This window comes from Hippopotamus amphibius, chromosome 13 (genome assembly GCF_030028045.1).
Source record: "Hippopotamus amphibius kiboko isolate mHipAmp2 chromosome 13, mHipAmp2.hap2, whole genome shotgun sequence".
In the NCBI taxonomy this organism is placed as follows: Eukaryota; Metazoa; Chordata; class Mammalia; order Artiodactyla; family Hippopotamidae; genus Hippopotamus; species Hippopotamus amphibius.
This window is the reverse complement of record NC_080198.1, coordinates 76,699,785-76,718,585: the sequence shown is the minus strand read 5'-3', so window position 1 is coordinate 76,718,585 and position 18,801 is coordinate 76,699,785. Positions and strand designations below refer to the sequence as shown.

Genomic DNA, 18,801 nt, shown 5'->3' with positions numbered 1-18,801 from the left:
GTGATATTAAAGTCTTTCAGTAGAAAGCAATAATAAACTCTTAATAAAGAACAAAGATGCTCTCTTTCAAAAGGATGATTATAAAACACTCCAAATGAGTTCTTGACATTGCTTCAATAATGTTCCTTTATTTTTAACAGGGAACAAAAAATCATGCTATCACATAATACCTTGGTGAAGCAGAGGAAACAGCAAGCATCAGCCATCATGAAGGAAATCCATGGAAATGGTATCAATGAAAGTCCTTCATAGCAATAATATAGCTCAGCATTAATGTAGACACTTCCTGATGTTATTTAATATTGTATAGTTTACTTCCTTTAAATTCCTAGTATTCTGTCATAACAAACCTGGAGCTCTAGGGGGTGTAGAAAAGCCTATGGTAACTAATCCTTTTGTAGTCATCCTTTCTCATTTGAAAGCTATTTTCAGATGAACAACTGCTCTAAAGGAATGAAGCAATCTGACAGCTGATGTACATTCTGCTTGGCTTGCCTTTCACATTATAAGTTAATATCACCACTCAGATCTTTTTCTTCTTTTTTTTCTTTTTTGGACAGGTCTCATATAATCTTCTCTTCATTGTCCATCTCACAAGATCTACCTTGATTTCTTTTACCTTATACAAATCATTCAAAATCTGTTCTAGCATCCTTTAAAAAAAAAGAGGCGTTAAATTGGAATTGGTATTCATTGTGAACTTTTTTAACCCTGAAACCAGTCTTCATATTTAGTAAATGATTTAGCAAGATATTTTGTGTGGAAATCTACTTCTACTTATAATTTCTAGGAAAATATAGATTTCTTGTAGTCAAGCATATGACTCAAAAAAATTTTAATGTAAATTAGATGCAAGATGATATTCCATTCTCTTCATTAAGTTCTAGCCAAAAGCTGTAGAAAGTAATGCTTTGTACATTGCATTTTGTTATAAAGGAAATTCAACTTTGATTGTTATAAAGGAAATTAAGCAACGGATAGCATCAATTCTAAAAGTTGATAAGTAGAATATGCAGATCATTTTAAGGGCTGGTTTGAGCCATTCCAGAATATATTTGTGGAGTTTTCAGGGCACCTCCTTATTTCCCTTCTATTAATAAGGAATGTGATCTTTTACCTGAACAATACTGAGACCTAGAGCAATGAGATCTGGTGAAGGCAGCTGGGAACAGGTATAAGTGTAGCATTTTCATATTTCACCTTCCATAAAGCAAGCTGAATAGAACCAATCAGAGATTGTGTTAGATGCTTCCCCCACAATGTAATCATATCTAAAGGGTTCTGTTATTAAGTTTTGTTTTCTATTTTCTGCAATACAAAATCATCATACTGGATTCAACTTAGTCCCATGTTTCACTATTATGTCACACTAGCTTGGAATAAAGTGAAAATAATTCTGAATCAGACACCAGAACTAAATTTGTACAAATGCAAGGTTCCAAAACTCATGCTTCTTTCAAATTTTTATGCTTCTTTGTATTTCCTGCTTCACACAGTTTACTTGAAATTGTTTTAATAGTTTCCTTGATCAATAAGGAAAAAAATCAGACAATAACTTGAATTTGAGACTAAATTATTTACCTTAAAACTAGGCTTGGGATATGTTATTCTCTAATTGCATCATAATCATAAATCAATCCATTGTTTTAATGTATTTCTAGTTTAAATCATGTGTTGGATTCTATCTTATTCCTGACATAGATCTATAAGAGTATCTTTTTCCTTTTTTTTTATAACATAAGTTTTGTATTTTTATGAAATATGAAGAAAAAGTACAATTATATCTCAAGGGGGAAAAACCTCTCAAGACTATAATCTCACTACCAACAGGTCCTGGCCATGTAAAGTCTGCTGAAGTCCTCCCTCCCAAGTCATGGGAAGATTTCCAGTCCCTTAAATGGAGTCACATGCTCTGCCTTTGTTTGGAGGTCAAGCACTACAGATAACAGGGATAATCGCAGACTCTTTCTTAACTCATCTCAGATAAAACAGCTGTAGTACTTTAGGAAGCAGTTTAATTTCTCTCTTTTATTTCCTCTGACATCTTATATGGAACTTTACTATTTGTATATGACATCGTGTTTAGAGATCTGGAGCTAGGGGAGTATCATTTTTTCTAAGGAGGCAGAAATGAGACATGGACTGCAGAAAACCCTTTTTGGGAATAATTCCCCAAACTTTCAAACACTTCACACTAACAAAAACCTGGATAATTTAAGATAAAACATGCAACTGTTTCGATCTTAATTCTAAGACTAAATAAGTAAAATCTGGACTGGATTGTGTTCTATAAAAAGGAACAGAGAAGGTATTCAAAGTTTTTCTCCCACCCTCTTCTCCTCTTGTGCATCAAGATTATTTTTTTGGCAGTATTATAATTCATTTATTTTTTATATCACTTTTCAAAAACATTTAGCCTGGAGGAGAATGAAATGTGACAATGAGATGGCTAAATGAGTTGTCTTCTAAACCTGAGCTAGAAGTTCAGTCCACTTCTTGTTGTGGGGAGAGAGACTATAGCTGGTGATCCTTGAGATGATCAGTAGGAAAATATAAGGATCAAAAAGGAGAGTTTTTCATCAGAGTACTCATTGAATCTGAAGGAGAAATAACCTCAGAGAACTACTAAGAAATCCTATCAATACAGACTAAAATACATAGAACTGGATAGCATGAGTAAAAATGTAGATAACTCCCAGCCTCTACTAACTACACCCCAAATTGTTCACTCATTATGTATCCATAATGATTTGGTATCCAATTATGTACCAGAAGCAAATATACTACACACTCAATAAGTAATTAATGAAAAGCATGCCCTAACACTAAGGCCGTATACTTTCAGACTGACCATCCTCACCATCACATCATCATGGTCACCATCATCAATACGAGAAGTGTTAGAGCTGATGATTAGTAGCTGTTTTGTGTTACTACTGTGATACAAAACCAATAAGCTTTAAACAGAAATATCAGGGCCAGGTTGCTACCATCTAACAAGTGCTATTCTAAAAGACAAAAACACAAAAATATTTTGCCATTATCTGTTATGAATTCATTGTGGAGGCAAGAAAAGATGGCTTATAATGGTTCCATGCCCACCAGCCCTGTGCTGTATACTCCTGAAGCTGTATATATTCTCCAGTGGTGATCACGTTTCTTTCTCACTCAGAAATTCATTTGAGACTTGATCACAGAAGGAAGAAAGAAAGGGAAGGATAAAAGAATAGGCAGTAATAAGTCTATAGAGAAAGAGAAAGGGGAATGAAGGAATGGAAGGAAAGGCACGCTAGAGGAACTGGCATCTGTCCAAAAATGGTGCGGAAAAGGAATAGGAATCAAAATTACTAAGAACTGGGAGTATGCTGTCCCCTGATCTTAAGCACAGATATTGCTGACAGTTTAGAAGAACAGCTTCAGAAATAGAAATACTATAGTTGTTTCAGTCACTCCACAGTTTTCTCACCTTGGCTCCGTGAGGGCTTTTTTTGCATTTTTGTTTGTTTTTTCCCTCATGACTGGTGAGCAGCTTTTCCCAGCACACAGAAGAGGACTGAGCAGGTTGTTTTTTGCAATTTCAGGAAGAATTTAGTCTGTGGTCTGAAAACAGGAAGCTAGGTTCTAAATGGAGTGCTGTTGTTGATACAGTACCAGGAGCTCTGGGTTCCAGACCAGACATCAGATTCCTCATCTGAAAATGAGGGGGCTGGATTTGTTGTCATCTAATTCTAAAATTTCATGATTCTACTATATTGAGCTATGTGCTGAAGTCAAACATCAGCATATTTGTGTTTCTCCACCAATAACAAAGGCAATGATAATACTGACACAAATTGCAGGGGTATTTTGAAAAGCACAGATATAATGTCTTGACTTTCAGATGAAAGATAACATGAGGACTCCTTTCACTTTTCCTGTATAAGCATATTTTAAACCATAATATCATCACAAATATAAAAATGAGGACACAAGGAAGGCCTTAAACACCACAGATCAAATGTAAAAAGTCGGGGGGAGAAAAAGAAGTTAACCTAATGCTTCAATGTGCAAATTTGTTAGTTTTCTTTGGTTTAAAATTTCACATTAGCATTCTCATAACCCCAAGAAAAAGCATGCTTTATTTTGAAATTTGGTGTGCAGTAATATGTTGTGAAATCATGGATTTTTCTAAGCATGCCATAGATTTATAAACCTCTAGTAAGGCCCTCCAGCAAAGTAGCAGCAGAGAAGTAGGCAAAATTCCAGTTTATACCAAAGTTGAAATTACAATGTTTAATTCTTGCCATAATAGTTGTCTTTTTCACTCTAATATGCTCTAGATATGTATCCTATAAACAATACTAGATGAATTACTGGTTTGTGTAATTCAATTTGCATAATTCAATACACTGGTAATCTCATTTTTAAAATATTTACAGGTTTACATAGTTATTAAATGGTAATACTTTAATTAACAGTAAATTTTTGAAAACTTTATAGTTTAGAACTCAAATCAAGGCAAGGAGACATGAAATGGGAAAATACAGAATCCCAGATGAGTTTCAAAATCAGTTTTTTAATGTAAAGAAAATTATTAAAGATTACTTATAAACTTTTAATCAGATGTAGACTTTTCAAGTATTATTCAAAACCACAGTCTAGACTATTAACTTTTATATAAAATGTATATATGCATGTTTGTAGTATGCAGTAATGTATGTTTATGGACTATTATTCAATCCACATAGGCCAACTGTCTGTAAACATGCTGAAGAGTTCTGTGTAACTGCAGAGAAAATCTCTCGGCTTCAATTAGGCTTTTAAGCAAATTGATAGGATCACCCTAAAGCAAATCAGTTTCAATTGTCTTCCCTTCCGTGATCTTGACCATTCTACCACAACTGCAGCTCCTAGTGACGACAGTTTTGAAAGATATTTTGTCTTACTACAATTATTTGTGAGTATCTTTGCAAACAATTACTGGATTCATGGATCTAACTAAATATGTAACTTTGGCAGGATCAAAATTTCAAATTAAAAGTATAGAAATACCTGTGCACACATAAATCCTTGTTGACTAAGTTTCAGAATGTTAACCCATGAAATAAATGTGAAAAAAAAGAATGTTTCCTTTGGAGGAATTTAGGTTCAGTGTCTGCTCATAAGACTAAATATTCAAGAAAGGTTTGAAAAAGGAATTGATCACATTTTCAAAGATCACTGATACTCTCCCAGTAAAATACAATTGTCCATTTGGTTTCGAGTACTCACAGTAATGCGGCTAAAGTAGAAGAAAAGTATACTCAAGTAAAAATTTTCAGCTTTTCATGTAAGATTTTTAAATCTAAATTTAACCACAAAAATAATGCATATTTGAGGACGTTACTAAGAAAGAATATTGGTTACAATTATTTAATATTTCTAGTAGATTGAAAAGTGTGGAGGGTTTTGTGGAAATTAATTTGATTATGGTCAAGACCCTAAAGTTATATTTTAATAGTTTTTTATAATCAGATATTTAACTATTCCAAAATAATCGTTATTTCCTTACAATAGCAGCAAACTATAATAGATTGTCCTATAAGATCTTTAAAGAATAAATGGAAAATTCCAGATCACTATAAATGACATCAACAGGAAAGTATGCCTAGCAATATTATTTTCAATAGATGATCTAATGCCACAAAGACAACCTTCTAATCCATCAGGGCAAGGATATGAACCCTGAATAAGTTATATCATTTATCAAGCATCCAGATTAAACACACTGTTAAGACCCTGCACAGAGGTTTGCAATAAAGGGCAAGGAACAGCTGAACTTGGATTCTATCTGCTCAGTCGACATCATTCTTCACTCTGAAAGTTTAAGTAAATGAGAGTGTTCATACATTAGATTTCCCAACTCACAGGTGGTCTGGAACTCCAGCCCCAGTTACATCATAAACTTAACTAGTGGAAGGGAAGGGAAGAAAACCTTGGAGAATTTAGTTTCTGTCCTTTGTTTGTTTCTTTATGCAAAATATGTTGATTTAAAATGTTCCTATATCTATTATTAGTATGCTAGTGAATATTTAACGGGTTCTTGGGGGGTAGGGGAGAGAATGCCTTTGTTTGTAGATTTTGCCAATTTCTGTGCTATAAATACTCTTACCATGGTCAATTCTGAGCTACCATCAAGGAGAAATGGAAGGCAGAGTTGGGAAGAAATGTGTAGTAATACAACACTATATGGTATTTCCACCATACAGATATAATAGATATCAGAAAACATCAAGAGCATAGATAATAGTAAAAAGGAATAAAAATTTATAAAGTGATAGTTTTGAGTATTTATTGCTTTCTTTTTGATATAACTTATCTAATTATTAACTTTATATAATTTAATTTTAAAAGTGGCTATGTTCACTGAGTTTAACTACCGGCTCACAGGATTCCTGAAAATTTATCAATTGACTCTTGTGAGCCAGTTCAAGCCTGCTCCAGACACTACTATATTTCTCGTGCAGTGCTTCTGGTTCCAGAAATCCATAATACCTCAAAGCCAATTATTAACTCACTGTCTGTTAATTACAGAGTAAGAGGGAGAAATCTTAGGATTAAAGGAAATAGAAGGAAGTATAAAGAATAAGAAAACAGAATTGAGAGTTTGTCAATTATTTTGTGTGCCTCTTTCCTTTTTGTCTCATATCTTCTCTCTCATGGCATAAATTTACTAGTAATAATGGATTGTACTAGCTGATTATTGAGGGTAGGTGAGTTCCTCATGGCTCTTGCTGCACATCTATTACTCATGGCAGCTTGAGTAATGATTGTTGCGTTTTGCTAAAAAGGAGTGAATGTTTCTTATGAGCCCAAATGAGTCTGGCCAGAGGTATATCCATATTTTATATTTTTGCTCTTTTTTTTCCTTTCCTCTCTGAGGCCCCCACTGCTGGGCTTCTAGGCTCTCCTTTAGTCTTTCTTGTGATTCCAATCTTAATAGACTTTTTGAACCTACATCAGTGAGATGAAGATCTGGAGAGAATGACCATATTGGTTAGCATGCTTTTAGTTAAAAATAACAGAAAATCAGAAACCAACTAGATTAAAAAATAAAGGGAATTTACTGCCTCACATAAATGAAAAGTTCAGAGGTGATCTAATAAGTCTTCATTTGGCAGCTGAAGTATGCCACTGCGGACCAGTTTTCTTTCTCTCTCTGCTCTGATTTTCTTGGGGTAAGCTTCATATCACGTCTGGCTCTATCATTTTATCAAGTACATACCAACAGTTTCCTTGGCAATACACATCTGTGCTCACCTGCAGCAGGAAAAGAAAGTATCTTTGGCATAATGTACACAAAGAAAAGTCCTGATATTTTGTCCCATTGGCCTAGGTCAGGTCACACACCTGTTCTTGTATCAATCACAAAGGTAATTAATTCCTGTCAAATACTCCCCAGGAAACTATTGTAAATCTAAGGGGCCAGAGGGATGGAATTCACTTAGGTCATGTGGTTATTTCAGAAACACTGGTGGAATCAGCTAATATTGGGGCCCATTAGGAAGAGGGAAATGAGATAAAAACATTTGCTCACATTTTTGTCTTGGGATCCCCAAGTTAAACTCATGCCCTAGCTTGAAATTTAGAATGTATAGAAAATAACATAATAATATGCTATTCCTTTTTCTAAGCTCTCTATTTTCATTTAACTGTTTATAATGACTCAAAATGGTAACAGAAAAGAGGAGAAAGAGAAAAGTTGCATTCCTGTTTTGGTTTCCTTATGAAAGAACTTTGTAGCCTTAACTGTAAAGACAAAAGATTTCATTACTATAATATAAAGACTGTCACCTTTGCATTTTCTAGTGGCTGCCTGCTTGGGGCATTTTTTATTTCCTGAAAAGGTCCCATTAGAAAGGTTTTTCAGGAAAAACCTGAATTTGTTTAAAAACATTATTTGTAATATATAATTATTTACATAGAATGTGTGTTCCTGGAAGGTTAATGGACAAAAATCTATGGATTTCGATTTTCTGTGTTATTGTTTTATTCTCTTTCTCTCTCTTGCACTGCTAATTGAATTATTTTAAGATGCATTTAAAGATTTCCCCTCCACCACCTGTTGTTGCACAAAATTACTATAAGCAACATTGTGTCTTTTCAATCATTTGTGATCTAAAGGGAACTTGCTATTCTGATTCCAGAATCAAAAAGCTGAAATAGTACACTCCTGTCACACTTTCTAGAATACTGAGAGATATATTCATAGACACACTGAAAAATAAGCCAGTTCCTCCTTACATGTTGCTAGCACACAGTAACAGAGACTCCAAACACTTGCAAATAAACAAAAGTGAATATTCCCTGTAGCACTCAGCTGGCAAACAAATCCCAGGAAACTGTAAAATAGCCTCATCTACCTTGCTGTGTGTGCCTTCATACCTCTTCCATAAGCTATTTCTGCCATCCCTGGGGACTGAAAAAAACAGATATTTTTGTTTTTCATCTTAGAGAGTAGACTATGCCATTCCACACTGCATTAGGAAAGGCTATAAAATTTTTTTTAATTAAACATTTCTTTAAATAATAGACTTTTATCTTTAGAGCAGTTTTAGGTTTACAGAAAAACTGAACAGAGAGTATAGTATAGTGTTCCTGTATAACCCTTCTCCTTCAAACACAGTTTCTCCTATTATTAACATCTTGCATTAGTGTGTTATATTTGTTATGACTGACGAACCAATACTGATATAGCATTATTAACTGAAGTCCATAGTTTACATCAGGGTTCACACTTTGTTGCACTGTTCTATGGGTTTTCATGAATGCACACTGTCATGTATCTGCCATTACAGTATCATACAGAATAGTCTCAGTGCCCTAAAATTCCTCTGTGCTCAACCTCTTCATTGCTACTCCCTCCCTACAAGCCCTTAGCAACCACTGATTCTTTTACTGTCTTCCAAAATTTTGTGTTTTCCAGAATGTCTTATAGCTGTAGCCATTACAGACTGGCTTCTTTCACTTAGCAATATACATTTAAGGATCATTCATGCCTTTTCATGACTTGATAGCTCTATGAAACTTATAATTTTGATATAAATGTAGTTTACATGCAGCTGTAAGAAAGGATACAAAGCAATCCCATGCACCTTTTCTCAGTTTCCCACAGTAGCAACATCTTGCAGAACTATAGTACAATATCAAAACCAGAATATTGACATTCATGCAATCAAGAGACTCCTACCAATCACTAATCTGCCTCCCATATACATATACACACACACATATATATTTTTTCCATTTTAAGATGCTATAAAGTGGAATCATACAGTATGTAACCTTTGAGGATTGGCTTTTTTCACTCAGTGTAATCCCCTAGAGATAGATCCAGGTATGCATTTCAATAGTTTGTTCGTTTTTATTGCCAAGTATCAAATTGCGGATGGGCCACAGTTTTTTTAACTTTTTACCTACTCATTAAAGCACATTTGAGTTGTTTCTTTTATTATCATTATTATTATTAAGAATAAAGCTGCTATGACCATTTGTGTATAGTTTTTTGTGTGAACATCAGCTTTCACTTCACTGGGATAAATGCCCAGTATTGCTGGTAGTCCTATGTTCAGTTTTTAACAGAGCCTACTAAATTAGTTTCTCGGGTGGCTGTACCACTTTACATTTCCAACAGCGATGTATCAGTGATCCAGTTTCTCCACACCCTCCCCAGCATTAGATGCTGTCACTATTTTTCATTTTGACCATTCTGATACGTGTATAGTGATATCTCATGGTTTTAATTTGCATCTTTCTAATGACTAATAATGTTGAACATCTTTTTCTATGCTTGCTATCTGTATATCTTCTTCAGTGAAATATCTCTTCATGTCTTTTGCTCATGTTCTAATTGGATGGTTTGCTTTCTTCACTGGTGAGTCTTAAGAGTTCTTTACATATTCTAGTCTGTTGTCAAATATGTGATGTGCAAATATTGTTTCCTACTCTGTAGTTTGTCTTTTCATCCTCTTAACAGTCTTTCTCAGAGCAAAGTATTTAATTTTGATGAAGTCCAATTTATCAACCATTCCTTTTATGGATTGTGCTTTTGGTGTCAAGTTTAACAACATTTTGTCCAGCCCTAGATCCCAAAGGTATCCTCATGTGATTTTTCTTCTTCGGCCTTTTAATATGATGGAATACATTGATTTTTGAATATTGAACCAACCTTGTATCCCTGGTATAAACCCCACTTGTTTATGGTATAGAATTCTTTTTATGTATTGTTGAATTCTATTTACTAATATCTTGTTAAAGATTTTTGTTTCTTTAAGCATGAGGGATATTGTTCTGTAGCTTCCTCTTTTGTGTGTTGTTTCTGTTAGCTATTAAGGTAATATTAGCTTAATAAATGAATTGGGAAGTGTTCCTTCATCTTCTGTTTTCAGGAAGAGATTATGTAGCATTGGCGTTAATTCTTCTTTAAATGTTTGTTAGAATTCTCCAGGAAAACCATCTAGCTCTGAAGATATCTTTTGGAGGAGATTCTAAAATTATAAATTTAATTGCCTTACAGCTATAGGATTAATTGAATTATCTACTTCATGTTGGGTGAGATGTGATACTTTCTGCTTTTCAAGGGATTGCTCATATTTTTTCTGTTTTCAAATTTATGTGAATTTACATGTAGAGTTGTTCATAGTATTCTCTTATTATCCATTTGCTCTCTGCAGTGTCTGTAGCGATATCCCCTATTTTGTTCCTGATATTGGTAATTTGTATTTTCTACTCGTACTTCTTTTTTCTGTCAGTCTAGCTAGATGTTTGCCAATTTTACTGATCTTTTCAAAAGCTAACACTGTGCTCAATGATTTTTCTCTATTATTTTTTTGTTTTTAATTTCTGTCTTATCTTTATTATTTTCTTCCTTCTGCTTGCTTTGCATTTATTTTGCTCTTCTTTTTCTAAGTGTGGAGGTGAAAGCTTATAGATTTGAGACTTTTCTGCTTTTTTTAATGTATGCATTCAGTGCTATAAATGTTCCTCTCAGCACTGCATCATCTGTGTCCCATATGGTTGATATGCTCTATTTTCAATTTCACTCACTTCTATGAATATTTTATGTCCCTTGAGACTTCTTCTTTGACCCATGGATTGTTTAGAAGTGTGGTTTTTCTTTTTAGTTTCCAAATGGAGACTAAAATTTCCAAATGGAGATTTTTCTGTAATCTTTTTGTTACTCGTTTCTAGTGTGATTCCATTGTGATCAGAGATCATACTATGTACAATTTTGATTCTTTTAAATTTGTTGAAGCTTATTTTATGGCCCAGGAAATGGTCTATCTTGGTATATACTCCATGTGCACTTGGAAACAATGTGCATTCTATTGTTGTTCAGTAGAATATTTTATACTGTTATAAATATTTTATAAACATAGGATTATATCTTACTGGTTAATGGTGTTGATGACTTCTTTTATATCCTTGCTGATTTTCTCTCTGTAGTCCTATCACTTGTTGAGAGAGGGATGTTGAAGTCTCCAACTCTAATTGTGGATTTATCTGTTTCTCCTTTTAGTTCTATTAATTTTTCCTTCATTTGCAGCTCTGTTTTTTGGTACATACACATTTAGGTCTTCTTGGTGGCTTGACACTTTAATCACTATATAACATTCTCTGTCTCTGGTAATTTCCTTTGCTCTGAAGTCCACTTTGATATTAATATAACCACTTCTGCTTTCCATTGATTAATGTTTGCTTGAAATCTTTTTCTATCCTGTTATTTTCAATTTGCCTGTATTGTTCAAGGCATTTATTTGAAGTGAGTTTCTTCTAGACAGTTTATTTTGGGGTCATATTTTTTTAATCCAGTCTGCTAGTCTCTATCCTTTAATTAGTATATTTAGAGCATTTATATTTAATGTAATTATTAATGTATTTATTAGAACTTGTCTATCATTATATTTTTTGTTTTCTGTTTGTTATCTCTGTTTTTCCTTTCTGTTTTCTTTTTCCTATCTTCCTATGGGATTACTTGCATATTTTTCAGAATTCTATTTTTATTTATCTATAGTTTTTCAAGGATATCTATGTAGTTTTCAGTAGTTGTTCTATTACATTATATATGCTTAACTTATCAAAGTCTACTCATGTTGTCATTTTATCACTTCAAGTGAAGTATAGAAAACTTACCTACCTTCATGCCTATTTACACTCCCCTGTTTATAATTGTGTTAACTATTTTCTACATGTATTTATAATTATATCAAAGGGTTTTATAATTTTTGCTTCTATCATCAAACATAATTTTGAAAACTCAAGAGGGGAAGGGAAGCTTATTGTATTTACCCACATTTTTGCTTACTGTAATCTTTTTTTGTTCTGATGTTCTAAGATTCCTCATTTTATTGTTTCCTTTTAAAGAACTTCATTTAGTTATTTGCTATGGTCTGAATATTTGTGGCCCCCCAGAATTCATATATTGAATGCCAAATGTCCCTAATGATATTAGGATATGGGGCCTTTGGGAGGTAACTAGGCCATGAGGGTGGGGTTTTCATGAATGATATTAATGTCCTTATAAAAGAACCCCAAGAGAGCTTTCTTGTCCCTTCCATCATGTGAGAACACAGTGAGAAGTGGGCAGTCTGCAACTCAGAAGAATGATTTCAACTGAACCAACTATGCTGGCACCCAGATCTCAGACTTCCAGCTTCCAGACCTATGTGAAATATACTTCTGTTGTTTATAAGCCACTAGTCTCTGATACTTTGTTATAACAGCATGAAACATTCTTTTAGGGTAGGTCTCCAGGCAACAAATCTCCTAGTTTTCCTTCATTTGAAGATGTCTCAATTTCCCCTTTATTTCCAAAGAATATTTTCACTGGGTTTCAGATTCTGGGTTGACATTTCTTTTCTTTCAGCATTTTTGTGCCACTTCCTTCTGGTCTTCATGGTTTCTGATGAGAAATCCACTGTCATTCTCATTTTTTTCTCCCTATAGGTAAGTTGTTATTTTTCTCTGGCTGCTTTCAAGATTTTCCCATTGTCTTTAGTTTTTAGAAGTTTATAATATATCTTGTTGTAGAGTTCTATAGGTTTATCTTTTATACACTATCTTTAGCTTCTTGAATCTGTAGGCTTATGTCTCTTGCCAAAGTTGTGAAGTTTTCAGCTATTATTTACCTGTGTACTTTTCCAGTCCCACATGCCTCCTCTCCTTCTGGGACTTCAGTGATACAAATACTGTATCTTTTGTTCTAGTCACGCCAATCCCTAAGGCTTTCTTTATTTTTTTTTCCAGTCTATTTTTTTCTCTGTTGTTCTCATTGGGTAATTTGCATTGTTCTATCTCTCAATTCACCAATTCTTTCCTTTGTCCTCTCCATTCTGCTACTGAATCCATCCACTGAACTTTTTATTTTGGGTATTTTATTTTTCAGTTCTAAAGTTTCTATTTGGTTCTTTACAACTTTATTCCTCTGCCATGACTTTTTGTTTCTTTGCTAAAGTTTTCTTTTTCTTTATCTTTTTAAAATATTTGTTTCAAGAAACTTTGTAATTGCTCTTTGAAGTATTTTTATCACAGCTGCTTTAAAATCTTTGTTATATAATTTTAATATCTCAGTCATCTCATGTTGGCATCAGTCTTTTTTCATTCAGTTTGAGATCTTCCTGATTCTTGGTATGACAAGAATGATTTTTTTATTTGAGCCTGCACATTTCATACTATGCTCTAATTTAAGCCTTCTGTTTTATCTATCCTAGTCTGACACTGCTTCAGCAGGGGAAGGAGAGTGCCACCGCATCACTGCCAGATGGAAGTAGGAAGTCAAGGTTTCCCAGTTGGCCCCCATTGAAACTTGAGGAGGGCCACTCACTTAGTTACTACTAGGAGGGGTAGGAGTTCAGAATCCCTGCCTGGTCTCCACTAACAGTGCAGGGATGGAGGGTTGTTACTGGCTGACAGGGATGAAAGTTCCAGCTTCCTCCTTGGTCTCTCTGATATGACCCTTATTGGGAGCATGGGGGCACCTCATTATAGCCTTGCAAGGGTAAAATTCTGGGCTCCCCACTTGAACTTTGTTGATATGTTTGAGGCCAAAGTTTTTTCTGTGGTATTGGCTGAAGTAGAGTAGGTATGATCTAAAAATTTTCTTTCTAGGTTGCTCCTTTCCTGGTCTTGGCTAGTGAGAACAATCTTTTATTGGAGGCTTTCAACTGCACATTTTGGTGTTTCTGGGTTAATAGCATCTTCAGCCCCAACTCCGGGATATATGGGGCTAAAAGAAAACCCAGAATATTAAGTATCATGTTGTTCCTTGAGTCCTGAAGTCCCTAGCTGGTCTGCCTTCTTCTCTCCAACTTTCAGAGTCTTCTTATGTTTATTTTATACATAATGTCCAGGATTTTTAGTTTTACTTAGTAGAGGTATAGGGAAAAGTAGATCTATTCTATCTTCCTAGAAGCAAAAGTCTTGATATTATAATTTTTATAATTAGTAGATTTCCTCTCTAGGTAACATCAAAATATATAAACAAATTGATTTTTTTTAAAGCAAAATGGGGAGAAAGTTTGTAAGTAATTTTATTATTTTATCCCCAAAGACCTCCAAAAGCCTAATTATTAGGGTTAATTTTTTACATTAGAAAATGTTTTCCCAATCAACCGGCATGATTATTTATTTTACAAATAATCCAATTTTTCTTCTTTGCATTTAATAGCAGTCCTCAATGGCCAAAGAACTCTGTGGGTTATGCAAAAAGATATTTCTGATTAAAGGAGCAAGTGGAGGAGTTTTATTTCTTTGGGATTTTAGAAAAGTCCTTCAGTATTAGAAATAAAAATAACAATTGTTTACTGAACATCCCCTATACTTAAGGCACAGGGGACACAAAGACAAAAACATAAAGAAAATGCAAGCCATAAAAGTAAAATGGAATCAAGTAATTGTGATTCAGTGCTATGGAAATACAGAAACGGCATGAATAATTATGAATAGAGATTTTAGAGAAGGAATTGACAGAAACGGCACATAAGCTGGACTGAGAAAGATTTGTTCATTCAATACTTATCACCTACCTACTTTAAGTTAGGCTCCTTGGTGCTAGATGCAGAATGAACAGTGTTCTGACACAGACAGGGAAATGGGTGGCATGGCCCAAAGGGCAGGCATTCTTGTAATAGAGACTGCTAAAACTGATACAGAAAAATGTTGGGAGTCAAACAGAGCTTATGAAGAGAACTGTGAACAGTGTTATTTTAAAACTCACTAAATAAGGAGAGATTAAATTAATAGTGTCATTAGCTGACTTTCATTCACTCTTTCTATGGCCAGGTATGATGCTAAGTGTTTGATAAGAAACATTTTATTTAATCCTCATATTAACCCTATGCAGTAGATATTATTTGTTATTATTAGCCCCACTTTAGAGATAAGGAAATTGAGGTTTAGAAAACATAAGTAACATATCTATGATCAATGGTAGAAAGTAGTAGAGCCAGGATTCAACCCAAGGCAGTCTGAGTAAAGAGCCTACATTTTAGTCACTATACTAGTATATAGCGGGCAATAAATTACGAAATATAGCAAAGCATTTAAAAATGCTTTTCTTGGGGTTTTCATGCACATGAATATTGTTTTTCAGATGTAGATGGCATGGACCTGGGCAAAAAAGTCAGCATCCCCAGAGACATCATGTTGGAAGAATTATCCCATCTCAGTAACCGTGGTGCCAGACTATTTAAGATGCGACAAAGAAGATCTGACAAATACACATTTGAAAATTTCCAGTATGAATCTAAAGCACAAATAAACGTAGGTATAACCTGATAATGTGGTGTCTAAATAAACGGGCAGCATTTCTAAATTTATACGTATTATTAGAGTCCCAAACAAGGATTCTACAAATTTTCTTTTCATTAACTCTGTTAGGCTTTTTTTTCCCCATGATAATGAATAGTTTAGGTGGATAAACAAAAAGAAATATTAAGCATAATATGAGTATCTTTTTAGTTCAGTACAGACATTGTAAGTTTGTAGATTTGGCACCGAAGAACTGGTCTGTTCTGCTAAGAACTGGGAGAGGGAGTGGAGATTGGTGGTACTAAAAGTTTCCATGGTCTTATCACCACTGGTTAAATGTTTGGGATAGAAACATTTCCAAAGCACACAGTGCTCCATAAAGTAAGTATAAGCATTTTATTGGCTGAACATCCTGGCACTAAAACATGCCTGGGAACTACAGACACAGCTGATCTCCTTTCAAAGCATTTATTCCACATTGTATAGAGAAGTCCGGTACTTACTAACTAACAAAACCAATGTCAACAAAAGTCTTTGGACAAAAGTTTTTATCAACCAAAAGTTAAAAAAGGAAACAAATTAATTAATTAAATTATATTTTACATATTGCATGGATACCATATTCTTTTAAACTGTCATTTAGAGAGATTTTAGAGGAAGAAGTTCATAGTAGAAAAACAATTAGCTTTGGGAAAATTACTTTAAAAATAAAATACCAGGTATGAAGAATCAAAAAGGAATAGTGCTTTGGTTCTAAATTTGAGGAGATGGTGGAGACTACAACGGCTATAAGTTTTTGTTTGTTTTTTTACTGAGGGTTTCTTCCTATAGTTATGAAAAGTCTATAAGTTTACTTATGAACTTAAATCTGAAACTGTTCCAGGTGCCATCACTACTAGTAAGTTGTTTCGAATGGACAGCTAAACTCTTTACAGCAAACAGACTGGTTTCACTGATCTTTTATCATAATTACTAAAACACATTACAGAACTAACATCCACACTCACAAACACTAAAATTTTATTCATTCCTGAAACTTCTATTTCCCTTGTTATGATCCTGGTTAACAACAAATGGTTAGGGCTTCCTAGGTGGCGCAGTGGGTAAGAACGCGCCTGCCAATGCAGGGGACACGGGTTCGATCCCTGCTCCAGGAAGATCCCACATGCTGTGGAGCAACTAAGCCCATGTGCCACAATTATTGAGGCTGTGCTTTAGAGCCCGTGAGCCACAACTATTGAGCCCATGTGCTGCAACTACTGAAGCCCATGAGCCTAGAGCCCGGTGCCCCACAACAAGAGAAGCCACTGCAATGTGGAGCCCACGCACCACAATGAAGAGTAGCCCCCACTCAGCGCAACCAAAGAAGGCCAGCGCACAGCAAAAAAAGATGCACCAGCCAATTAATTAAATAAATAAATACAAACAAACAAAACCAAAAATCAAACCACAAAAAAGTTATAAAAAACAAAAACAAAAACAAATGGTTAGAGAACATCTTAAACAGTTTTTTGTCCCCACATTAATGAGCATCCTTCAACATCCATGAATTGAATCTAGTTATGATTGTGAATTCAGTTAGAAATCCAATTTTACTCAACTGTAGTATTTACACTTATGATGGATGGTTTTCACTTGAAGTCATGGGTAAATGTAATGTTATGTTATCCTATAATTACGCCCTGTATCCTCTCATCAGAAAATGTCTGCAGCTAATACAGGATGAGCCTAAAATAGCCCCCACCTCATCTCATGAAGCATAATTATATAACCATATTCTTTCAATAATGACAACAGAGAGGCAGCTTTGAAGAATAATATGAAATATAGCGGCTTAAGGGAAATTCTTTGAAAAGTCACCTACAAGTCTAGACACCTGAATAAATGAATAAATCCAGTTTCATAACTTACATTTATATCTGTAAGTAAATGCTTTAACTACAGTTCTGGTGGAAGGTACAATGAGTTAGAATACTATATATTCTCACATCACTAGTATTTCAAATTACTGACAATAATCTTATACACCTGTGGTCAAACGTTCTTGTCATAGGTAAAATGTGTAAGAATAGGTCTTGATAGTTTTTCAGTGTTCCTAGAAGATTGGGAAATAAATAAAAGAGTCCCAAACAGCTATATTGAAACAAACAGTTAAATGCTGATAAATAACAGAGCAATACACAATAACGATATATGGAGTGAAGTCACATGTCATGGAGTGAAGTCACATGTCATTGAGTTACATAACATACTCTGAAGTGTGATAAAATTTACTCTCTCTTCTTTAGAAATGAGGAAAGTAGTATTCAAGGAAGTATATATATTGATTTGGCTTAAGTAACACCATAATAAAGTAGACTGAAACACAGCTCTCAGAATTCTAGACTTCTTGGCACTGACACTTATCATGGCGTAATTAAGAGAAACTCTGGCCTGGGAACTGCAAGACCAGGGTTCAGTCCTGGCTATCCCACAAGGTGTGCAATTTGGAGTCAATTTAAAAGTTTCTTTGCCTTTCTGGACCTGTTTTCTCATTTATAAAATAAGGGATTGACGCAAATGGTTTTGTAAGCTGCATTCTGGTTTTAATGATCTGTATTCTCTGATCTTAATTCTAAAAATGACCTGCACAATAAATCATTGAGGAAGATAGTGAGCTACACTGTATGATAACACATTTGCTTTATCAAGGTATTAGATTGCAACTTGGAGCAAGCATTGATAATATGACAGGAATTTTAAAAATAATATTAGGTTCAGGTCTAGTTCCATTCATTTACTTGTACTTTTGGCAAAAATTTATTGATTGCCCACTATGTTCTAGAAACTATGCTGGGATTTCAAAGATAAATAAATATAGCCCTCGCCTAGTGATGGAGAGACAAAATAACACTGAAAAATAGGAAACAACTATTTACTTACAATCTAATTCTTGAACCATCTTTATATGATTTATATCAAATTAACTTAAACATTTATGACATTTTCTGAAATGAGCTTTTCCTTTTACTATTTCCCTTGAGCTATAGATATTGT

General features: G+C 34.3%; 1 protein-coding gene and 1 long non-coding RNA gene across 3 annotated transcripts in view; one reads left to right on the top strand and one right to left on the bottom strand.

Annotated features, from left to right (window-relative positions):
* Nucleotides 1–18,801, bottom strand: part of LOC130834348 (uncharacterized) — a 176,403-nt gene that overhangs the window by 121,771 nt on the left and 35,831 nt on the right. The window lies entirely within an intron of this gene.
* Nucleotides 1–18,801, top strand: part of MYOZ2 (myozenin 2) — a 38,942-nt gene that overhangs the window by 590 nt on the left and 19,551 nt on the right. Inside the window, exons 2-3 of the mRNA XM_057704399.1 lie at nt 141–229; nt 15,608–15,777. Coding sequence (XP_057560382.1) covers nt 154–229; nt 15,608–15,777 — 246 coding nt within the window. The 5' untranslated portion in view covers nt 141–153. The remainder of the gene's footprint in view (nt 1–140; nt 230–15,607; nt 15,778–18,801) is intronic.